The 25,175-nt window shown below is 40.1% G+C and overlaps 2 protein-coding genes across 4 annotated transcripts; both read right to left on the bottom strand.

Annotated features, from left to right (window-relative positions):
* Nucleotides 1–52: 52 nt before the first annotated feature.
* On the bottom strand, nt 53–10,454 carry prmt7 (protein arginine methyltransferase 7). The gene is made up of 17 exons (XM_067503033.1): nt 10,217–10,454; nt 9,236–9,272; nt 8,832–8,981; nt 7,847–7,955; nt 7,610–7,722; nt 7,199–7,428; nt 6,925–7,105; nt 6,718–6,845; nt 5,153–5,291; nt 4,983–5,066; nt 4,841–4,888; nt 4,615–4,704; nt 3,318–3,479; nt 3,011–3,085; nt 2,602–2,762; nt 2,355–2,451; nt 53–1,489 (listed from the first exon to the last, which is right to left on the bottom strand). Exons 1-17 carry the CDS (start codon nt 10,309–10,311, stop codon nt 1,331–1,333), a joined length of 2,058 nt encoding a protein of 685 aa, XP_067359134.1. The 5' UTR covers nt 10,312–10,454; the 3' UTR covers nt 53–1,330.
* Nucleotides 10,455–11,401: 947 nt separating this feature from the next.
* exoc3l1 (exocyst complex component 3-like 1) lies at nt 11,402–25,001 on the bottom strand. Of its 3 annotated transcripts, XM_067501718.1 has the most exons (16): nt 24,742–24,998; nt 21,584–21,610; nt 20,661–20,836; nt 20,283–20,502; nt 19,847–20,059; nt 18,020–18,219; nt 17,721–17,939; nt 17,483–17,553; nt 15,915–16,032; nt 15,259–15,384; nt 14,797–14,897; nt 14,573–14,689; nt 13,488–13,758; nt 13,047–13,202; nt 12,658–12,791; nt 11,402–12,302 (listed from the first exon to the last, which is right to left on the bottom strand). In XM_067501718.1, exons 1-16 carry the CDS (start codon nt 24,782–24,784, stop codon nt 12,116–12,118), a joined length of 2,379 nt encoding a protein of 792 aa, XP_067357819.1. In that variant the 5' UTR covers nt 24,785–24,998; the 3' UTR covers nt 11,402–12,115. The 3 variants fall into 3 exon arrangements, with proteins under 3 accessions (XP_067357819.1, XP_067357820.1, XP_067357821.1); XM_067501719.1 differs by lacking the exon at nt 21,584–21,610; XM_067501720.1 differs by lacking the exon at nt 11,402–12,302 and having other exon boundaries at nt 12,732–12,868; nt 24,742–25,001.
* Nucleotides 25,002–25,175: the final 174 nt, after the last annotated feature.

Here is a 25,175-nt window from a genome sequence, read left to right as displayed (position 1 = left end):
GAAAATGTTCAGTTCCATGTTCTTCCAAAAAATGAGTCGATTCAAACAATAGTGCTCTTGTAGAATGTTCATGCAAAACACTGCTCATCAGTGAAAACATACAGTAAAATGAAAATATTAGATTCAGAGAGCCTGCCAGTAAAATTACTTCCCTGTTAATCCCTGAAGTAAAACCTCATTCATAGAAACTTAAAGATGCCAAACACAGGACACCCAATAGAAGTTTTTATAAATTCTCTATAACTCATTCATCTTGCAGGACCAGTGACCTGCTGACTATAGAAACCATCAGTCATCTCTGGTAACACTGTAAACTTGGGTTCTTCAAAAAAAAAAAAAATTTTTTTTTGTTGCAACTACCCTATAATACACTCACTGACCTCTTTTTAGGTACACCTGTTCAGCTGCTTGTTAACACAAATTTGTTATCAGCACAGTGCATTTGGCATTTAGACATTGTCAAGAATATCTGCTGAGATTCAAACTGAGCTTCAGAATGAAGCAGACTAGTGACTTTGAATGTGGCATGATTATTAGTGCCAGATGCGCTGGTCTGCTGGGATTTTCATGATAAACCATCTCTAGAGTTCGAAGAAAATGTTCTGAAAAAAAGGATGGCAGCAGTTGTCTGGATGAAAATGCCTTGTTGATGCCAAAGGTAAGAGGAGAAAGGCCAAACTGGTTTGAGCTAATAAAAAGTCAACAGTAATTTGGTAAACTGGTTTTTTGAATATAAACAAAGTTCACTGTACTCGAATGGCCTCCACAGTCAGCAGGTCTCAATCCAATAGAGCCCTTCTGGGATGTTTTTGGTAGGGAGATTTGCATCATAGATGTGCAGCCAACAAATCCACAGCATGTCGGATAACATGATGTTATCATGTTAATATGGATTGAAATCCCTAAACAGTTTCCATCACCTCGTTGAATCTAGGCCACGAAGAATTAAGGCAGCTCTGAAGGCAAAAGAGGATTCAACCAGGTACTAACAAGGTGTACCTAATAAAGTGGCCGGTGACTACATATCAGTCAAACACATTCCAATCTGCATTCCTATCTGTACTGAACTAGGTGAGTAACTATCAACCAGTCACTGTTATCTGCTTTTAATTTGATTAATGTAGAACTCCTGGAATTCTCCACTAGTTGCTTATTAGAAGACCTTAATATAGGTGATTATACTTAATATTACCATGAGTAATATCCTGGTTTTTATCTCCCACAGTCCAGGAAAACTTAATTCTGATCACAAGCAGCTTCAGTCAACAAAATGCAAACAATGACATGAGGTAAAAGCAGGGTTAAAGTGTTTGTTGTTGATTCTTCAATGTCACTGAGAGTCAATGCTGAACTCCATCTTAATGTCTCCTAAACTGGGTTCAAAGGTGAAGCTATAGGACACTGCGGCTCGTCCATCAGCTGAGCTCTCAAAAGATGACCTTAAGAAATAGACTCCCTGCTTCCTGTGTCGACTCCACTCAAGGTCACCCTGCAGGAGAAAGATGGGACAGGAAAGCATCAGTTAGAAAAACGTTTATGCAGCTGCTTCCGGCTGTTCATTGTTCGGGAACCTATTTAGCTTAAAGCAGCCAAATCATTGTATTTGGTCATCTTGACTGTTTGGGAGCCCTGGATACTTAACATTTATTGAGCTGTGTTGAGCTGTGTCATTGACGTCACATTACAGCTACACATTTGCACTAAACGGGTAATATCTGTAACTCACCTCTGTTTTGGGTGTCTGTCCACACTAAAAAAGGTATTTGTCCCCTCACTAGAGGCTTTTCCAAATCAACCTCTAGACTGATGTCATGGCATGACAAGGTGTATGGGGTAAAGAGAGCTCTGGTAGAAACGCTGTTTTATCAGTACCTAAACAGTTAATGTAGCATTTTACCCTTAAACAGTTGAGATTCTTTCTCTGGATGGACAAAGTAGTTAGATTTGCTTGAGAATAGCACATTTCCTCATTTATTGATGCATGTCATCAATCTTTTTCCTGTTATCTCCCTGACATTTGAGAGAAAGTTAATAAAGGGTTTAATAAAGGATTCATCACAGAGTTTAACAAGTCCGGGTATTTTTCCAACTTGGAACCAAATCTAAATTGAAACAGGTATTTGGAACTCCTCCCTATCGAGAGGTGAAACATCTTTAAGAACTTCAATTAGGTCCATTTGCCACTGAACAGCAGTTTTGGGAGAACTATGATCTGGATGGGAATCTCTACAGATGATTAGAGACTTGCTCAAAAACATTATTCACTTTGTATAAACAACATTACATGGATGAGACAGAATAAAATAATGTGGCTGAAGAGTGAAAAATTTAGGGTACAAAGTTGAAAATGATACCTGCTCACTGATTGATCCAATCAGACCCCCACTGACTTTTATGTCATCTGTTAGATGGTATTCCATCCACAACGCAACACCATGGCATCGACCAATCCTGAAACAGACATTAAAACAGATGGTTAAGGTAGTGTGTTCAGAATCAGGTTTACTTGTTCAAAAAAGCAAAAAACAAAAAGTTGAAAACTCAGTGCATTGTATAATCAACAAGTTGTACTCAGAATGTGTGATAGAAAAAAGACTGTACCTGATCAAAGGCAGGGAGCCCTGACTGCTGACCGGCTGCTGGGGGACACACTGTGTGAAGTCAAAAGTCATGACGGCCGTGGACTCGGTCAGAGCACGGCATGGGTACTCCCACAGAGGGTGGGGCTCCGCCTCACGGGACTCACGGAAATCCAGAGATTGCTAAAGGAAAAGGTCTGGCATCATCTAAACTGCTTAGAATTTGAATGGTCCTAGGATTGCTGCAATGATGGAGTACACCCTGGAGTGTACTCCATTTAACTTTACAAAGGTGTCTGTCTTTTGTCACGAATTTTCTTTTAGGGTCTTTTATTTTCTGTGTAAGACATTTGTTCTCCATGAATTAAATAGCCAACCAGTATTTACTGTATCTCAGCTAAAAAACGAAACAAATTACATGTAATGTTTACCTGAACCATTTCATCCATGGGTGTGACGTCAAAGCCCTCACATGTTCCACATGGTGCTCTTATCCTCCACAAATCCTAACAAACATGGGAAATACAAACGTCACTCATTTTGAATCTAGATCTGGAAGTCTGCACTGGACTTTAGTGTGCACAGAAGATGTCAATCAACAAACAATGAGACCTTGCATGAGAATAACTAGAAAAAGGCAGCAGGTCATACGTAGTCCTACTTGAAAGATAAATTACAACTGGAACACTTAAAAACAACAGTAGATGTATCTTTGTAAAAAACTCCCATCTGTCCCACCTGGAACTCCACAGCCACCATGTGAAGTGTAGCGGAGTAAGGCAGGATAGTGGCGTCAGGCCTCAAAAGGCCTGCTAATGCAGTCCGACAATACCAGAAGAATAGTGAGTGCCATGGTAACAGGCTGGTGCTGAAGTATGGTTCACCCATCAAGACTGAGATCTGCACAAGACATAGCACACACTCCACTGATTTCCACATTTCTGATGAGGGGATTGGTGACTTTGGGGTTTAAGTTCCAACACATGACAAGCAGAAAGCAAAAAGTATAGTGTGTTAGGTAAACATTTGCAAAAAATTACAGTTAGTCCAGAATAAAACCTCACGACTCACTCTAATAACTAACATTATCAGACTGCTGAAATCCTTAGATTGCCAACTGGCTTTATTACAAAATAAATACTGTACTTGTTTCTAAAACCCCAAATGTCCTATAGCAACATGCTTTATACACACTGTTCGGCAAAGAAAAAAGACACACACTAATTTCTTGTGGACCACCTCCATCTTTGATTACGTTATGCATTTAATATTGCATTGTTCCAGTGAGCTGATGCAACATCATAACTGGAGGGGATTTTTTTTTAAGCCAGGCACCGTAAGACTGCCAGGCATTATTTTAACACTAGGCTTGCATTCAGAGGGAATATAGGAAGGAGGTGTAACAAAAACCAACCACTTGGACACAAGGATAAACTCCTTAGGTTTTGTTGACCAAAAGTCAAAGGTCAAGGTCAACATGACATCATGTCTGTCCCTTTAGTCCTTCACCTCATGGATGAACTGATTAAAATATTAATCTAGACAGACTTGCATGCAAATGTAAAAGGTTTGCAGAGGCATATGAAAAGCTTCTTCACGGCTAGCGATGAACCCTGCAACAACCGCGCAAACAACTTTTCTAGTTTTGCTTAAGTTTCAAGAACTAATAAAAGGCAGTAAACCCGAACTAAAACATAGATTGGTTTTCCATTCGATATTACACATTTAACATTTAGTTTTAAAAAGCTTTTTTCTTTCTTATTGCACTCTACTCTGCACATTTTCTGGTTATAGAAATAATTATTGACAAAAATGTATAGTACGTGTCGTTTCTATTACCAGTAACTACTTATTGATCATAAATCGATCATTTGGAACTTGCATTGTTGATCCACATACTTATGAACACCTGGTTTTCAGCAACAACTTATGATAAAGTTAATGTCACCAGTGTGAAAGCTTTGCATGTAGAAAGCGTGGCCAGATCTATAAAAATTAGATCTTATAGACCAAGGTTGATGACAATTGTTCCTACCTGTTCTCCTCCTAAGTCATTACTGGACAGCTGATCAGGTCTCATCTGTAGAAGCTCAACACCTTCTTTTATTGAATTTGCTTCCAACACCTGCAAAGGAAAATGTCTGGCTATGGAGATTTTCTTTTGTATTTGTTGATATAAAATATCAATAAATACATAAAAGTGCAAACATATCAAAGAGTGTCTCAAAAAATCTAGTAGTAATAGTCATTTAGTCCTTTACCTGTTCAATAACATTCTTGGACATTTTGGAAGACTCCAAACTGAAGATCTAAGTTGAACAAGAGAGAAGAAAAAGTTAGTGTGAGTATGGTGATAGGTTGGTAAAAGCTGTTTATGTGGCCACGGGGTCAAAGCAGAATTACCTTTCTAGCTCCAAGCATCTGAGCAAAAATAGGAAGCAGACTTCCATCACTGATGGCCAGACACACACTGTCCTCTCTTAGAACCTGAAACACCAGCAGAAGTAGCAAAGCAGCTAATAAGAGATCAGTAATATTCATTGACAAACTGCATGAACTCTGGTGTGTCTTACACTGCGCAGAGCACTGATGTAGCTCTCTGTACGCTGTCGGTCATTGAGTTCACCAAAACGAGGCCGTGTCCAGACCAGGTGAGCCTGGCAGGTGCAACATGGCCGAGAGGGAATGGCTGTATCCTGAGAGTCCTGCTGGCTGAAAAATTTTACACACAGTCTGAGGTTAGTAGGGGGAAGGACCAAAACAGGATAAACAAAATCTGTGGACTGTCCATCAATAATGCAAATTAAAAACATTTTAACTAGACAAATGCAGGTTGTTTTTCTAGATGTGTGTAATTGATTAATTGATAAGTAGTAATACAGCAAGTTGCAAGACCACTGTTCTTTCTAGCTGATGTTGTGACATGATTGGACATGGTGAGATTAGACAGCGTAATATTTTTGCCTTGTGAGTTGGGTTTGGTGTCCTGACTCTCGAAATTTTTAAATCACAATTAATCGGAGACTGACCAGAGTTGTCCAGTTTTCCAGCCTGTCCAGCAAATGAATCACACATTTAACCAACTCAGAATTAGCTGGTTTTAATACTCTTGTCAACATACGAGTGGACACATGATAGTGATTTTACTGACTGAGTAAAAATTAATTAATGAATTTCTAAAACATAAATTTCTAAAATAGCAGGCACATATATGTCCTTTATCCCAGTCCTGGTATTAATCACTGAATAGGGCTTAAATTATTATAAAATCAGTCACTATCACTCACTGATTCTTTATTCTTCTCGTCTGATGTAGTTCACTTCTGAGTAGGTACAGCTTGACAGGTATATAGATAGATAGGTACTGCTTAAAGACTCTACCAGAACTTGCTAAGTTATGTGAAAAATCAGATTAAATATTTGGCATAACATAAAGGTGTTGTTTTACCATATTCAAAGCATTTAGAGATTAGACCCCCGTCAGGAGAGCTAATGTTTCTGTTTCACATGTGCTTGTTTGACAGCTTGTATTTTTACTCACAGAGGTTTTTTTGTGTATGAAGACAGAACAAAATTTTTTATCCAAAGCGCTTTACAATGTTGATTCCCATTCACACACACTCACACACCGATGGCGGTGGCTGCCATGCAAGGTGCTCACTGACCCACCGGAACCAACTTGGGGTTCAGTGTCTTGCCCAAGGACACTTGCTTCCCTCCGTTTGACACAGAGGCAGACAGCGAAGAAACAGAATCAGAAGCACCACAACTACACATCTGTTAATCTCACTAAGTGCACTCTTTGGGTGAGCATCGATATTCCTACACCAAGTCATTGCACTATTGAGGTCTGTCCAGGCGAGGCAAGAGAGGACATGTTTAGCTTAACATCAAAGATTAAATACTGAAACTTTTGTCTTCCATTGTGACATAAAAATAAAATGTTTTTTTTAACCATTGTGTTCAGGGCTCATTTCTCGGCATTAGTCTGAGTTCTCAGTGAAAGTATTCCAAATTTGCTTTTCATAGTGGGTTTGCAAAAACAAATGTTGCTGCTGCATTAGTCTGTGGTGGAGGAGGCACAGATTCAGACAGTGTTTCTACAGCAGAGCAGTATATTGTGTCTGAGCTGTTGTACCTGTGAGACTGCAGGCTGTACCACAGACTGTAGTCATCATGGCAGACAGTCAGGCTGAGCTCCTCCCCTGCTGTCACCCTGCTCTCTGAAGGCAGGAAGTACACACTCTGCATCCAGTGGTCCCTCCACTACAACAATACCGCAGCATTAACACTGGCCAGAAGCAAAGCTTGTCGTCACATCAGAACATGGTGTCCTGAAACTCACCGGAGCCATCTGTTCCTCTGGGTATGTCCAGCTGGGAGCCATGCTGCACACAATGCTTCCGCTGGGATCCATTTCAAGGTCCCACCAGGACAGGACCACCTGGGCACGGCCACTGGACTGAGCCACAAACTGGGAGGAGTGGGACTGGAAGGCACTGCTTACTGGCTTACTGAAATCCACGCTGAGAGACAAAGAGGAGGGAGGAGAAGAAAGGTTTAAAATGCTGATGCTCTGAGAAGACAACTAGTACAACAACATCTTTACACCATGATACCTGAACATGGTGCAGAGAGGACCCAGTGGGGTAAAGCAGTCAGGTGACACCCGGCTCAGCTGGATGTCACAAACTGAATGAGCTCCAGCACAGCGGCCCACAGCAAGTGGAGGGACCAGACTGGCCCCTTCGACCTCGACTGGCTGCAGCTGAGCCCAGCTCCACAGCAGATCCGACTCCACTAGCTGGGCGTAGACAGTAGCCCGGTGAGGAACAGCCTCACAGCCTTCCTGTAGAATGGTGGAGGGACAGGCTTTTCACTGACTTTAGCGTAAATGAATTTGACACATGATGTAACTTCCCTTGTTTACAACAACTGCTCCGCATCGTACAGAGTTTTAACCAGTCACAGCACTGCAGACATGGCCTTAAGCACACGCAGAAAGTAAAAAAACAAACAAAAAAACACACCTGGACCAGATTTTGGTGAGCATGTTCATAGCTGGGCAGGGCTCCTTCACCAATCAGTTCTGTATCAAACAGTTCTGTAATCAGGATGTTGGCCTTCACCTGCATGTCTCCATCTAATAATCATAAAAAAACATCAGAATCATCTAGGACAAATCCAGCATGTTGTAGAAACTAATACATGTGTTTGCTTCCAACCAAACATGTGTCAACTAAATATGCATGTGTGCTTCCTCTGACCTGGCCCCACAGTGACATCAGTAGAGTGTTTGTTAATTATCTTGATCTTATCAGAGAAGCCATTCTTCTCAACGATGCACTTAGCTGCCTCAGCCATGGGCTTAAATACCTGCATAGGAAAACAGGAAACTTAGACAATACCTGAAGCACTTTCTTTAACATTATTTACCAGAAATGTACCATAAAAATTATCTTAATGTGGAGTGGTGCTGTCTAAGATGATCCAGGCTTAGTGAACAGCACTGGTAGCAGTGAAGAGATAATTAATAAAAAAAAGACTTGCTCTTCTAAAACAATTACAGAATTTCAACTTCTTGATTAATATGTTTTACAGCTCCTTATTTATTGTAATTTCATAATGACTAATACATGAAAGGCTGTGCAGAACATATTGGTGTGCAAAGATTGAAGCAGAGCTGTTTCTAGGAAGGAAGTGCTAGCTTGTAGCTTTAATCAACTGACAAAAGAATTAATCTGCCACAATTCTGATCCATCCAGGAACAACACCCAACTATATTTTGGCTTTTACTGCCCAAATAGGGGGCATTTCTGAAAGTGAAATTTTGTAGTTAACGCTCTGATCAATTTTGCAAAGAGAATTAAAAATTTTATTCATTAGTCATTCTTTTACTCATTCATTATCATTATTCAAGTCAGAATGTGCTGCAGGTCCCCTGTTTATCTCCTCTCAATCATGAATGTTTATAATGCTTTTAACCGAGGGCCTGTTTTGAATGTCAACGGGACCCTCCAGACCTATGATGCCCATGCACAACTGTGGTTGCAGTTTAGAACAAGAGTATGTAAGGCTAAGATAAACTTACTCTGAGATATGTTATTGTAACCTGGAAAAAAACTATTTCATTCAGCAAAAGCTTCATTTCAGACAGCTGGCATCATTTTTTTTATTAGCTACAGCAGAAATATATGCAGAAAAAATGCATTTAACCCATTATACACAATTAATTAAGAAGTATATCTGTACCTCCACAGCATAGCAGAAGTCAGCTCCAACAGTGACAGCCATCATGGACAGCAAGCCTGTTCCTGTTCCAATGTCTAGGATGATAACCTTTTCGCCCCGAGCCTTTACTCTGGCCACAGCCGCACGAATACCCTGGTAGTACTTTTTATTCTGAAAGGGGAAAGTACTGTACATCAGCTGAGCTGTATGCTCTGAGGTGTGGTGCTGAGTTGTGTAACTGGAAAGATACTATATATAATTGTTTTTGAATATTTCTTTAGTAAGATGTGACACAGACTCACAAAACAGCTCTGGGCACCGTAAATAGTTGTAGAAGAGGCTTGTGCAGCTTTGACACACATTACTGTTAAAAGTTTCATAAAGAAGAAAACTGCTAGTAGTCTGTCATGTTGTCCAACACTTACCCTGTCATGATCATGTAACATATCAGCATAACAGGACCTGAAAAGAAGAAGAATATAAAAACGGATTAAGAATGTCGACGTCACGTTTTAGTTTAACTTTCACAAATTAATTTAAATAAAGTTAACGAAAATCAGACTGGGGTTCTGATTGTCTCAATGTGACTGTGGTGGGATTTATAGTTTCAACTTGACTTAAAAGTAGGATTTTAGGGTTTTATTTACATTTCGTGGTGATAAACACCTGTATAGCATGTACTCAGATCTTCTATCTGAAAATACAATCTCCATAATGGAGAAATACTGTTACAAGCAAAAGGTTTTCATGCTAAATTGAGTAAAACTAAAAAAGTATTTGCAAATAAACATAGTTCCCATCAACGATTTTCTATCATTTGTGATGTTACTTTATCAATATTACTTGTGTATTATTGAATATAGCATTTTATTACTGCAGTTATACAGTTTCCCAAAACTGTTAGTACTTTATTTACTGCTGTGCTGCTTAATCTACTTCATAAATTCTTTACCCTATAAAATGGACCATCTTATCATATAGGGGAAAAAAAATCCACCTAACAATGACCAAAGTTAAAGACACCAAAATACAGTTTCTCTGACAAAAAAAAAAAACGCCATAACAACTGTAAGATAACTAGAAATACTAAGTAGTATAAAATGAAAATGCTAAAGTAAAGCATGAGTAAATGCACTTATGGATGCATGTATGAAGACATATCCTTACACAACGGATCGTTATGAGGTAGCAACACACAACACAAATGGGTCAAAATGAGCCAAAGTAAGATTACTTGCTGAAAAATCAGTAGCGGTCAATTTAATTCTTCCTTTCAGTAACGTCAGATACCATAGAACCCAAACATCTAACTATCTTCACACATTTTATTACTTTTATCGGTATCCCAATAACTAGCCTGACTTTCACTGTCAAAACATTACAATGTGATGCTAGCTCAGTGCTACCTTGCTATCTCCTGGTGGTAGTCGTACTCCTCACTCTCCTCCACCCAGTCTAAAGCTCCAGTGGTCGGGTTGGCTTTTCCACAGAAAGTCTTCATCTCTGCCACAAGACTGCGAGACACTGTGCATCTAAATAAAGCCTGGTTTAGCCAGAATATTTTACACAAACACGAAAAGTTAAATGGAACAAAGATGCAGCATTGCCTCAACGGGAGCGGCCATGTTTCCCAGAGACGTCATACGTTTGTTGGGACACGTGATGTACATCGTCTTAAAAAAACTTTATTAAGGGACCTTAAGCCGGAAATATGAAAACATCTATATTTATTCTTAAAAATATTTGAAATATTGTAACAATAATTACAGCAATGAGTATTTAAAAAAGCATTTATTTAACAGAATTTACAATGTGCTTTAGATGTTGATACAGAACCAGAATCATTATTTGAAATACTAACCAGAAACATCATTCCAAATGAAACAGCAAAAAAATAATCACATAAATACAATAAATACAAAAAACTGATAAAACACACAATATAAACATCAACAAAAATACAAGCTCAAATGGAGAAAACAAAAAATGTTAATGAAAAGGTGATTTTAAAGGAGATTTATAGATAATGTATGAGCAGCTTAAGTTCTTTGGGTGGACAGTTCGGTCCAAGAGTCCTCACTGAAAACATACCATATCTGTCCTACAACAACCTTCATCTTTCACATACTGACAAGAAAAACCATGCATTTTATGGACAGCGTTATTTTCCATTTATATATATATAATGCTTTTACCTTAGTTTGACTTTCAGCAGTTATAGCAGAAAATAGAACATTAACCTATGACTTTAGTTTGAGCCTTTTAAACACACAGTGGGTGTTTTATACATAGCATAGCATAGTAATTCTAATAGTTTGTTCTTTCAGTAGGAACCTATTAGGACTTTAATTTGCTTACATTTGTAAGTTGCAGAGCTCAGGAGCCACAAGAGTAAATGCTTCCTTCTGAATCTGATTGTATGCTTCTGAGCTACCGGTCTAACTAGCTGTAACAAAAAGGTCTTTTAGCCCTAAAATATTAAAAACTCCTAATTATTTAGGAGTTTTTAAAATTTACTTATGCAAAAAGTTATGCAAATTTTTATTTTTATACTTTATTTGTGGTGCTTTGAGGCCACTTAAGGCTCATCATTATTGTTAACGAAAATTTAACTTGAGTAAAATAAAGTTTTTTAGATTAATAAACTCAAGGATTTTACTGTTACAGCTGCACTAAATTTGATATGACCAGGAGCTTTGGGGGCTAATGTTTGTAATGTTTAGCTACATATTGCTGTGTGAACAGTGGCAGTTTGCTGACTAATCTTCTCATTTTGTGCTTTTAAATTGTTTTGAGTCCATCTTTTTTTACTTGTGGGAACAGGAACAGCTGTTCAGCAAAAGTTACAAAATGGTTCCTGAGTGTGACAATTTAGACCAGAACCAGCAAGGACTAACTACAATTGTTGATAAATTGTAAGCGAAGGCAAAGAATATCTGAAACTCTTCAATTACTAGGTAAATGTTTTAATAGATCCCTTGACCAAGGCTGTGAAAGCTCAAACTGCTTCAGTGGGTGGCAACAAAAGTCTCCCAGTATAAAGGATGTGTGTAATACTGTAAGTATGTGAATGAGGTGCTGAGGTAAAACAAGGAAGTTAGTTTGTACTGTAGATTAATAATGTGTGGTAGAAATGAATATGTGTTGGCCATTTGTCAACATTAAATTTGACATCAGCAACTTCAGCATTGTTCTGCGTGGTCTTGCATTTTTTTGAGGATAACATTGTGCTAAGGAGACGGTTTAATGGTCTACCTGAGAAGCAGACCCATGCTGATTTTAATGTGAAGTTTTAGATCTTGCCCTTAGGCACACTTTGCAGTTGGCAAACAGAAGACCATTGTGGAGGGCGGCACCAGGATGTCAGTGAAGATGGGCCGATACCCATTCGGCAGAGGATGGGCACTCTGCTCCAGCTGGTCTAGCACAGCACCCCTGGTGTCCCTGGAGACATCACCCCGTATGTCCAAGAGTAAAGACACATGCTCCTCACTGAGGGAGCAAAGAAATGTTTTAAATGTTAAATGGTCTGCACTTATATAGCGCTTTTCTATCTATTGGTGCTCAAAGCACTTTACCCAGTTTCTCATTCACCCATTCACAATCGCACACACTCACACACAGATGAGGGAGCTGCTATGCAGTTGGACAACAGCTGCTGGGAGCAACTAAGTTGCCGTTCAGTGTCTTGCTCAAGGACACATCGACACGTGAGCGATGGAGCCGGGGATCGAACCAACAACTGTGGGATTGGTGGACGACCGCTCTACCCCCTCATAGCTAATTTTACAATTAGGAACTTGACAGCATGGGAGTGTTAAGGAAGAACAGGTGAGGTCAGATGTACCTGATGTCTGGGTATTTGGTTGCGAGTCCGGACACTTCCAGAGTGAGCATGCCAGGATCTTTTACTCGGATGAAGTCAGCCAGGACGGGTAGTAAGGCTAAAGGGTTCACTTCAGGTACTGACCCTTCACCATCCTACAAAGACACAGTCACACACCTGTGAGTGACTGATGATTGGATTCCCACAGACAGTCGTGAGGAAATTATTTAATCTACAGAAATAAACCAAATTCACATTCATAAATTGAATATTGACACAGACAACAGACATAAACCTCATGACTCTGCAAAGGGCTAAGTTGTATTATTAATTAGCATTTCAGAATCACAACAGCTTTAGTAAATGTAAAGAACTATGATGATGTTTTACAGTATATGAACAATGCTTACCAGACCATGGAATATTTCTCTGAGCAGCTGTTCATCCTGAACGATCTGCTGAGCAAGCTGCTTCCTCTCCTCGGTGCTGTGACACACCAGCCTCTTCTGCATTAGAGCTCTTACGTATTCCACCACAATCAGCCACTGAGCCTCCTCCTGCAACCGCTGTATACACAGACATATAGGAAGATGTTAACATGTTTAGTCCAATAAATGGGTCACATATGCCCTTTTTAGCACATCCAACACAGAAGGTATTGGGTAAATTATTCTCTGAACAAAATTCTTGTTTTGAAACTATCTATATAATTGATAGTATTGGCCTGGTGGTTCAACTTTGTTCTGCTCAGCCACTGACTTTTTCCTGTACAACAGCTCATTCCAAATCAAATAATAGTAAACCTAATAACAATCTGCCCACAGGGGATAGAAACAGAGCACAGCTGTGACCTGCCGGCAGGGCGGCCTAACACGGCCGTACAACTCCAGGTGATGCTCCAAGATGTGGCAGAGTTTAGGTGTGGGGTCTCCCTGAACCAGCCAGGGTCGGGTCAGCAAACTCGGGAAGAAAGGCTGAAGGTCCAACAAGAGTTGATCCATCACCAGGCGACAAGCCCGTCTCACCGCCCGGTCCAGAGCGGCCAGTGGGTTGGGAGGGGTCCGGGATAACTGGCCCGCCGACCGGGATGATTGCTGCTGTTGCAGGCTCTCTGTGGACTGTCTGGATCATACACAAGGACACACATTTTTTCTAAACATACACAATTTCAACAAGACAAGATATGAAATATTTCCCACATTCACATATACACACTCACACAGTGCCATGCAGCTGGCCAACGTTCACCGGGAGCAACTAAACTGGGTTCAGTGTCTTCTTCAAGGACACTTCAACGTGATACCAGAGGAGCAAGGGATCAAACCAACAACTAGGGGGATTGGTGGACGACCACTCTATCTCCTGTGCCACAGTCGAACCCAAATTACTTTTAACCTTGACTGAAGGACAGAAAAGCTTCCTCAGAACGTTTCCCAACTGAATATATAAAATGCAACACTGACACCGTCTTCCATTTGAATCAAAAAGTTTTTATCCCCTTATGCTGAAATGGCACAAGAGAAAAGAATATTTAATGCACATTCAGCTAGTACAAATGGGGGCTTGGTGGGTAGAGCATTGGGTTGGGATGCAGAAGGCCGTGGGATCGAATCACACCCCACTAGGTGTGGCTCCACCCAGACACCAAGGGCCACCTTGGTGCCGGTACCAAGCCCAGATAAAATGGGAGGGTTGTGGCAGGAGGGCATCCGTGCATAAAAAACTTGTGCAAACTCAACTGACAGAACACTGTTGCGCTGTAGTGAACCCTGAAGGGACAAGCCGAGGGCTGTTGATCTATTCAACTAGCACAGATGTTGAGATGGTCATAGGTAGACGAGATTACCCATCAGCTGCATGTACATACAGATTTACAGTAACCGCGTTGCTTAAATGCATGGAAGAAAATATCATCACTACACTGACATAGTCTTACTTGAGAATGATGCAGTTGCTGATGGAAGCCAGCAGATAGTGGAGGTAAAACTTGTTTTTGTTGTTGCTTGGATTCTTACGGTGCTCTTTCCCAAATTCCACCAGAGCTTCCCTGAACCTGGAAGTAAAGGTATGCAGATATAGTGCTAAGACAAAGGTAAAGTGAAGAAAAAGGAAAATAAGACACCTATGTCAAGGCAATGAGAAAAACATGCACGCACAGACCTGTTCAGGAGGTTCTCCATCTCGTACAGACCCATTGTTATAGTCTGATCTCGCAGGGATTCACCAATCATCAGAGCCACTCTGGCATTCTCCTCCAGCATCTGTCACAGACCCACAAACAAAAACACACAAAACTTACAGTATGAACCGAACACATCACAGGGCAGGTGATGATGCTGGAACATGATCCAGAACTTGAAGTGGATTTTGAAGGAGAAGCAGGAAGAGTTGAATTTAAATTTAAAGCAAATTAAATTTAAAGAAGCAATAAGCTCATAATCTTATTTCAACCTGTGTCTTCAGGTAGTGGACAGGATGAAGACTATTTCTGTGATTACGTTACATTCGATTAGATGAATCAACCTCAACTCCAGCATCTCTCATCTTGGCCACTTGGAGGTACAATTTGACTATTTTGGTCAGTACCATATTGTTGTACTGTATTTGGTATACTATGCTTACCTGTGTGATGATAGTAGGTAGGCTGGTTTGGTAGAACCCTTCATGGTCTGTGTCAGGCTCCTGGTCTCTCTGCCAGTCTTGTAGCTCCACCTGTAGAGCTTTGTGCATCCACTCAGATACACTCTTCTGTAGCAGGAACAACATAGACAGACACATCAAAGACACCATGAGGCTCCTGGACATGTTGCATTTTCCCTCATAGGGTTCCCACACAGTGTCCTGTCTTTTTCAAATGTGAATAAACATTAAATTGCTTTACAAAGGCAGATTTTGATCATTAATGTTGATCTTTTAGTGTGTATGCAGATTATATATTGTCTTTTTAATTCACCTATAAAATCTACATGGCAAAGCCAAACAATACCTATGTACACAGATCAGCCAGAACATTAATCGTTGGTGCTTTTAATATAAAATATGATACAATTTTTATAAAACTATTATGAACTCAGAAAATGATGTATAATCGTGTGGGTTAACCACCTATCAGCACATATAGTGGTTAAAACTCCTCAGAGTGGCCATCCTGACCCATGTCCTCCATGACATCACTAAGAGCATCAGTATTAATGTTGTGGCTGATTGGTATATGCTTGCACAGGCTGTACTTGTTGGGATTCAGGTGACAGTTTGTGAAATGTTCATAGTCAGCTCACCCGAACACTCTGCACGTATTTGTTCTGCAGCTGCACCAGTCCCTCGGTGGAGATAAGAGGTCCCAGCTCCTCTTTCTCCATCTCAGTCACTAGCTCTGGGTGACCCATCATATCTGGGCTGCCAGAGCAACACAACCAGACTGAGAGCTTTTCATGGTTAACAATGTACAAAAACATAACTGATCTCCATAATAAGCTTTAAAAATGCAAATGATGATATGACTCCATTTAACAATAAATATTATTAGCTCATTTTGATTTAGATGCAGTTTGGTAAACCTCTGCCCATCTTTACATTCGAGAGGCTCTGTCTCTCTTAAATAATCCTTTTAAAGCCAGTCATGTTACTGACCTATTGCCAACTAACCTAATTAGTTGGCAAATGCTCCTCCATTTGTTTTTGTTTTTTGCAGCAATTACTTTTCCAGCCTTTTGTTGCCCCCGTTCCAACTTTTTTGAGATGTGTTGCTGCCGTCAAATTTAAAACGAGCTAATATTTTCCATGAAATGGTAAAATATCTACATTTTTGAATTGGGGTTATACTTTATTAGATGCTTATTATTTTACTCGAGTTAAACTTTAAAAAATAAAGGGCAGATAAGAACCCAAGTATGTTTAATATAACAGATGAATGTAAATTAAAGTACTGGTTTACATTTAAGACATACTGTAAGTCAGTTTTTGTTTAAAGCATACCATCAGCATATGAAAGCACTATATGTTTGAAGTATATGGAATATAGCTGGGAGAAAGGGTGTATCTGGTACTACTATGTCTTTAACTTTATGTTATTTTTCCTGCGTCTCAGAGGCGAATAATAATGAGTGCCTTGTAAGTCCATGCCGCTGGGCACCTAAGGTGTATGACAAATGAATTAAAGTATTCATTAATTTATTCACTCTGTCACTTTGTCTATATTTATGACTTTAATGGGTTTTATTTTAGTTTTTTTTTGGTTCTTTTTCCATTTAGTACACACTGGTCAGCCACAACATTAATATCACCTGGTGGTAAAGTAAGTAAAAAAATCCCCTCCAACTTTACCGAAAGTAATATTTAACATTTGTACTTAATATAGGTCAAATGTAGATAACCTGCTTAGTACTTATACTTAAAGAAAATATTTCAAGTGGTACTGTACTTATAGAGAAATTTTTAGGCCAATACTTTCACTTTTACTTGCATAGAGAGCTTGTGTACTGTGCACACATTTTGCTGTGTATTGAGCTGTATAGCTGCAGACTGCTTAGAATTCTCATGCTGACCATTGTCCCCCATCCCATTATTAAGACCACCAGTAATAATGTCGTGACTGGCTGGTTTAGGAAAATAGAGACATGAAGACCAAATAAATACACCAAAACAAAACCCGGTTGTGATTAATGTCAGAGGGAGAAACTGAGTCAAAGTCATTTTTAAGTTCATAAAAAACAATTAAAGATTTAAGAATGTGCAATTACACAAATTATTGCTAATTTATTGACAATAACTTAACTCAACTTGCACACACGCAATCTCAGAAAGACAAAGAATTAAACACAGAATCTGTGCAGATTGTTGACCTCACCTGTTGTAGATGTGTAGCACCCAGTTGAGAACAGCAAAAATTTCACCGCTCTCCAGGTCCCAGCTGCTAACCTAGGCCACAAATATTACTTACATGTGTATAGTGAGGTTGTCACAAGAATATAAAAATAAAAAAATAATTAAAAATAAAATACATTTGTATAGTCCATAAAAAAAACCTTTTATTTAATTCATGATAATGTATCATGAAAAACAAAAAGAAATCTCCCATCGCTGACCTGTGTCAAGTGAGCATGTAAACAGTGATGACTGGCCCTCAGGTAGGCTCCTGTTAGCCGGTAGTGTGGTGGGACACAGTGCTCCAGCAGGTGGCGTACAGTGGCCAGGTCAGCCATCAAACCATGATGGAGAGCAGAGAGGTGGCCCGCCAGACCAGGACCACGCGTGTGCAGGTAGGAAACGCTGCGAAAACGTGCAGAAACTGCCTCCTCTAGTACCTGGAGATGTGAAAGAGGAAACACTGTAACAAACAATAATAAATATAAAAGCAGAAAGAAGATTGTGCGCTGCTTCTGACCTGGAAGAAGCATGTTCTCCAGCAGCGAGGTCGACCAGGGGGTAGAGGCCTGCTGTTGCTTCCGGTGCCCCCTCTCTCCTCCAGCAGAGCTTGGTCCAGGGCTTCCTCACGCTCCACTATCCTGACCGCTGATACAAATGGTATGGGGTTTTGCCGAGCTAGAGCCAGAGCACTGCTCACCACTGCCCACAGCTCCTTACCTGCAGTGACAGGGTGGATGCTGAGAACTTTGTGTCACAAGTGTTAATGTTTTCCTCAGAAACATTTCATCCTGGCACCCAAGATGCTCACTGCTGCTACCATGGTTGTACATTGAGTATAATGTACCTAACTTGTAAGTTGCTTTGGATAAAAGTGCCTGCTCAGTGACTAAATGTAAATGTAAATATGTCCACCTTTATTGATTAATGTCTTCATGGCTTGAAAGCTGTAGCTGTAGTCATTATGTTTATGGGTTGTCCAAATGTCCATTCACATCATTCCTGAACGTGAACATGATATCTCAGGAACCCCATTAGAGAACTTTTTAATAATTTGGCAAATACATTCTCTTGGACACTGATAAACACAGATAAACTGATTAGAATTTGGGGGTTAAAGAACAAAGTCACTATGAGCTTTTGGTGTTTAAAAGACACAGCTTGAGTGAATGCACACCAAAATGTATATGCTGGCCATGACCTTGTGCCACCAAAAATAAGGAATGACCGAAAATTAGCGTTTTTTTGTTGTTACTCCTAAAACTGGTCTTCTTCAAGGCAAGTACAAGACTAGTTTCAAAAAGCATGCTATGTGCTTGCCATTGATATCATCTTCCATTTACCCAGGTGCATTTAGGAGATGAAAAACAAAGTGGCCAGGAGGAAATGGGAGTTGAACAACTGACGCTACAGTTTGTGTGCGACTGTTCTACCACCTGAGGCAAAGTTCAATGAATGAATGAATGAATGTCCTTTCGGCTTATCCCATGAGTTCAGGGTCACCACAGCAGATCATTGTCTGGATGTTGACTTAGCACAGTTTTTACACTGGATTCCCTTCCTGATGCAACCCTCCCATATTTCTACCGGGCTTGGCTTGGCACTGCACAGCTGGGGAGGGGAACGGGCTGCTAGGGGTTCAGTGTCTTGCCCAGAGACACTTCGACATAAAGCCAGGGCCGGGGATTGAACTAGTGACCCTGTGATCCGTGGACAACTGCCTTTATCAACTGAGCTACAGGCAAAGTTCAAAGAATATCGTAATAATCCATTCTGCACCCCCATTTAATTGAGACACTGATGACCTGTGTTATAGCTCAAACAAATATAGTATATATTGAAATTTTGAAATAAAATTAGACTCATCCACCCATTATCTAACCGCTTATCCTGTTAAAGGTCACAGTGGAGGCTGGAGCAAATCCCAACTGACATTGGGTGAACGAGGGGGTACAGCCTGGACAGACTGTTGTCTGAAGTCATGTGTCATTTGGAAGATTGTGCAAAACTAGCAGTCACTTTCACATACATATATATGTTTAGCTAATGATACCACAATAGTGTAGCCTTCAGTTTACAGGAAGGAACGTGATGTATGCTGAAATGCACACTGTCGCCACAATCATCTGTTTGGTCTATAAACACTATAGGTACATAGAGATGCGTATTCTGATCACTTATGTTTTATATATACTAGTTAGCTCTCATATTTAATTAAGTATATTTTGTTAGTGTAATGCAGCAAACAAAATGACACAACAGACAACTAGAGTACAATATACAGCAAGTACTGGTGCCATGTACTGTACTGGGTGTTTCACAATTTAAACTGTGAAGATCTCATTACCCAGGGCGTCTACCAGCTGCCCAACACCAGAGAAATATTTGGCCACCAGGTCCTGGTCTTCAGTGCTGAGTGTACTGCCTGACATCCCTGCAGCCCCATGGAGCTGCCAGAGGATGTCGTCCTGCCAGCGCTCAAGTTCCATTAACCGGGCGTGGGCTTCGAGTAGCCGACGGGACTCCACCAAACGCTCAGTCTCCAACACCATACTACGCACTGCGAAGTTCAGGGAAGGGAACAAGGGAGGAAAGATAAAACTTTCATAAAACTAATAACTATTTCTGTATCATGCCCTTGCTACCATTTAGAGACTGAAGATACTCATTTCAACTTCAACAGTGTAGTAGATGTTCTATTCCCAAAAATGATTGAAAGACCATACTTTCATCTATATGCAACACATTTCTTGTAGCTGATGTGAAAATCATTTTGATCTCACCAGAGTACAATCGTGGCAGGTTGCTGACAGCAGCCAGGAGCTGATAGTGGTTGACAGACACTTCTCTCAGCCTCTCCAGAAACTTCACCCCCTCTGTGTTTTGACTGGATTCCAGTTCTGCTTTCTTCAAAGCATGTGATGCCTCCTTCAGCTCAGTCCTGGCCTCCCGCAACTGTTCCAGACCCCAACCAACCCCCTCAAGGTATGACTGAACCATGGACTGAAAGGAATGGTTGTAGTATTGATTTACAATAATGACTAGTAGAAATAGTTTTGACTTTAGTACAAGGTGAGTTATATTTTCAAGACTATTTACTGAACTTTGATTTTATTGCTTTTATGTTTTGTGTGTGTTTAGATGTGCCCCTGTGTTGTCACCTTGAGCCTGGTGTGTATGGAAGTGGTTCTCTGACTCTCCCTCTTTCTGTACTGGCTCAGCCGCTCAAGATGTTCAGGCCGACAGAAAACACCTGACGCCCACTTCAAAGCAGCACCACGTGCCAAACACTCAGCCCTCTCCACCTCTGGCCATGCCTCAGCCACTGGCACCGATTCTGTTGGAAAAATTAATAAACTAACTTTTATATTACCGACTTGTGTTTTATTTTGAAAGTTTTATATTGTCATTTACATTTTGTTTGGGTGGGTGCTCCTGGGTGTTTTATTGTTTTTTTTAAATGTATTTTTACAGGTTTATAGCATGAAAACATCAAATCGTAAAGCTGAGATTTCAAATTTAGGGAAGAATTAAAAGACAACTTCACAAATTTTGAAGTCTCTCATAAAACAACACTGAGGTGCTCAAATGAACAATGAAACAGTTTTTACTTGGTGTAATCGTTCCTCTGGTTCACACAGGCCTTTAGTATTTTGCTGCTTTATATGTAAGTGAGGGGAGTCAAAAGCGACTGTCCTCCATCTGTCCAAAAATATATTAAAAGGTTTATGTGAGGAAAACAAAATTTTATCCGGGCTCGGGACCAGCACCAAGGTGGGATGGGATTTGAGCCCACAGCCTCCTGCACCCCAGCCCAATGCTCTACCACTAACCCACCAGGCCCCCAAGAAGAAAACACACAGTAGAGTTTTTATACTAAAGACACACTAACTTTTGATAGACTTTCATTTAATTTGATAAATTCTGTTTAGCCTTATATAAACTTTAATTAGAAGGTTTGCAGATGTTGGACCCCATCAATTCCATTAAAAGAGCTTGTTCTTGGCCAGTATGAACTGGAGGCAAGCTTACAGCAAGTAAAACTCCTTTCAGTGTTCCTGACTTGTGACACAATTGGTATTACTTTTAAGCCCGGTGGACAAAACAAGAACTACAAACAAAAAAAAAAAAAAAAAAAGAGAGAGAGAGAGAGAGAGAGAGAGAGAGAGAGAGAGAAGGCCATTATAAAGATTGAAGCACGAACTCACCCAATTGCAAAAACATTCATTAGACACAATGGAGGATTGTACGTCTAGTTAATGTAGAACGTGTTTTTCCATTACAGATGGTTCTGTCTAAGATCTAGTACTGTTTACTACTAAGTTTACTACTGTTACTGTCCATTTGATAAAGTCTAGTACATGTTTTTTCCAGTTTATTCAAAAGCAATTCAGTGCTGGAAAAGTACTGTTGCAACATCGTAAAGCACATGGACAGAGACTTTCAAATCTAAGAACCAGGGACATTGTTGGACCTAGCATGACAAACACAGGCAACAACATGGCCTAAAATAATAATAAACTAAATATGTAGTCAAACAATAACTGTCAATGAAAAAGAGAACATTGAAAATTACATAAAGTACCTAAATCTTAAGTGTGCTTGATGTGCAGGTTTTTACAATACCAGCAGGGGGTGGTCTGATTGTTCCAAGATTCAGCACAAGCACCACAACAACCTTAACTGAACATCTCACACAGCCAGAGTCACAAAGAACTACAATTTCTTTTTGGACAAAAGAACAAGGGATTCTGTAACAGATGCCCTCTAGGTGATCCCCTGAGCCCTGATCTTAGCAATAGGGAGTCAGTCTTGGAGACATTGAGACATTGAGACATTGAAGAGACATTGAGACATACTAAATTCACAGAGCAACTGTGGCAAATTTCCCCAGATGCTAGGAAAAAATGTGTGCAAGTGAACAATGAAGAACTGTGACGTAGGGCCGTACCATACTGCATCACCATATTGGAAATATTGTCAGAAATTCCTGCCCAAGAAAAGAAATTTTTGTATCATGATGTTGACAGTATACTGGAGTCCCATGATTATGGGTTGCAAACATTCCGAAAAAGACTTTCCTTTGTCATTTGGAAATTATTCGGGAAAAAAAACTTGTTTTCTTGTTTATTTTCCATTTACCGCACTTTGTATGAAGTTGGGGTATTATTTCTTTTACTTCATCTTATTTCAGATTTGTCGGGATATTGGTGTCGTGTCATCTGAGTTAATCTTAAGAGGAAATTCTTTATCAAAATTGGGCTTAAAATACAGTTATAGTGTTTCAAAATCTTGAACTGTACAGTAAGGAGATATGTTATATTTGCAACTGGGGTACAACCTTCCCAATGACAGAAATGTTGTAACTGACATAAACGAGGTTTAACCTAGTCAGTGTCTTTATTGCCATCTGTACAGCTTTGCTTTCAAAGAAATATTTGCAGAAATAAAATCCAATGTGCTGTAATAAGGTTTTCTCCCAGCTGGGATGTTTTCTGTCAAGTATGATTATGTATTGCACTTATTAACGTTTTTAAATCTGTTTCTCATTTACCAGCTCAGGAAAACTACACCCTGATTTTGTGATAGCTTAGAATATTGTCCCCAAATGTCCTCCAAGCTCTCCCATGCTTTCAGTGTTTAGCTACAAACCACGTCACCCATAAAAAGAGGCAATTTTGCTGAGCAACAGCATTATTGATGTTTAGGGAATAAGATACAGTCTGAGTCAAACATTTCTCCGTGTCCTAATGGACAGGATCTTTTTATAGGAGAGAGACCGGAGGCTCCGTTGTCAGCCAGACAATCAGCAAGTCGGGATATCATTTCTAATCCCAGTTATCTAAACAAGCATGACAACGCTTCCATTTGAATTACATGTCTTAATTGGTCTTAATTGGATAATGTACTGGTAAGTGACTCAGCAGAGGGTAATGTGCTGTGCTAGCTTACCAGCATAGAGCAGTCTTTGTCTGACTTGATGCCTTTAAGAGCTTTAATGACTGTGCTGATCCCACTTTTTTCAGTCATGCGTACGAATGTTTGCATCAGTAAAAGTTAAGAGGGGTCATGGAAAGTACAGTATATCATGACTACTTGTGTACATGTGTATGGATCCTTCGATGTCTCAGTTACACAAACGGAGCAGTCTCTGTATCACAGGAGGTTATGGAGCACTCTGCTATCTCCTATCAAGACTAAATGTGAGCCCTGAAATATTGCCATCAGCAACTCTGCAAAACAATAAGCTATGGAACATACAGTTAAGATAGTGATGACTGTTGTGTAAGCAAGTGCAGTAACAGCACAGTTTCAACCTTTTTTGTGTACATATGTCTTAAACGGGGCATGCCACCAAATCTACGCACTTTTTTTCATTCCTGACTTATACTAAATCTTAAAAACCGGGACATCTCAACTATAGTTACTATTGTTAGTCTGTCTCTCCAAAATCTTCCCGCTGTATGAAAGTGAAAGACTAAACAGATGGATCATCCCTCTGAACAAAGCCATGTTCACAAATAAAGTAAATTAAATTTCTTCCTTCTTGTGAGAGTAGACATGTATTTGAAATTTCCTAACTGGGGCCAGCAGTTTAAGAAAATCTCACAACTAGCAGACTGCATTTAGTAGGTTTTGTGAAGCTTTCAGTCATATCACATAAACCTAATCAGGAGTAAGGGCCTGACTGGTTGTCAAGAATTGTAAACATACAAAGCTTTACTTTATTCAGCTGTAAATCTTTATTAATTGGGTAAACACCATCTGGTGATGAAGATAATGTGATATGATTGAAAGCACAGAGTAACTATTAAATAGACATTATGACATTGTGATGACACTGCTTTCTCAACTATTTACATTTGCATTTGAACTACCAGGGGACACTAAATATTATACAGACAGAACTAAACTACTAAAGAAAAACTTTAATTTTAACACTCAGCCAGCCTGATTTCCTGCAGGGAAATCGGAGAGGAAACTTCATTACATTACATTACGATAATTCATATTACATGAAAGGTGGATGGTCTTGACTGGCAGGATCGGATTGAAATGACTTCTAACTGATGGACAGTTCATTCATTTTTCTCAAAGAGAAAAATCACACACCCATGTACAGCTTTGTTTTGTCTGGCGATTTGGTGACTTAGAAGTAGTAGGTGTTGGCTGTACAGCAGTGCTGTCAACAGGCAAACTGTGTGTGTGTGTGTGCATGTGTGTGTGAGAGAGAGACATTACCTGGTTGTTTGTCACCATCATTCTCCAGATCTCCTGCTGACATTGAAGTTTAGTTTCCAGCCACCCGTCCACTGGACGAGTCTCGCTTTCCCCAATGACTGGTACTGAGATTGCCCAGGGAGCAATGCTGGCAGAGCAGGGTGCAGGACGTGAGATGAGATAGAAAAGAAGAATGGGTGGAGGAGGGCACATATCCATTCTACCGACGGCTTTCCACTCCCCCCCTCACAAATACTCTCTCAGCCAGAAACATCCTCTGCTGTGAGGCAGGCAGGAAAGGGAGGGAGCTAGGGGGTGGGTGGGGGTGAGAATAATGCTGGAGGGTGGAGAGGAAAGGGGGAAGGGGAGAAAGGGATAAGGAGGGTGTGGGGAGATTTGTTGCATTCAGGGCCCCGTTGATAAAATGGTAAATACTAGAGAATCACACATTCATA

Source organism: Channa argus, chromosome 4 (assembly GCF_033026475.1).
Source record: "Channa argus isolate prfri chromosome 4, Channa argus male v1.0, whole genome shotgun sequence".
Classification (NCBI taxonomy): Eukaryota; Metazoa; Chordata; class Actinopteri; order Anabantiformes; family Channidae; genus Channa; species Channa argus.
Note: the sequence above shows the minus strand (reverse complement) of the source record. Positions and strands in the feature narration are given on the sequence as shown.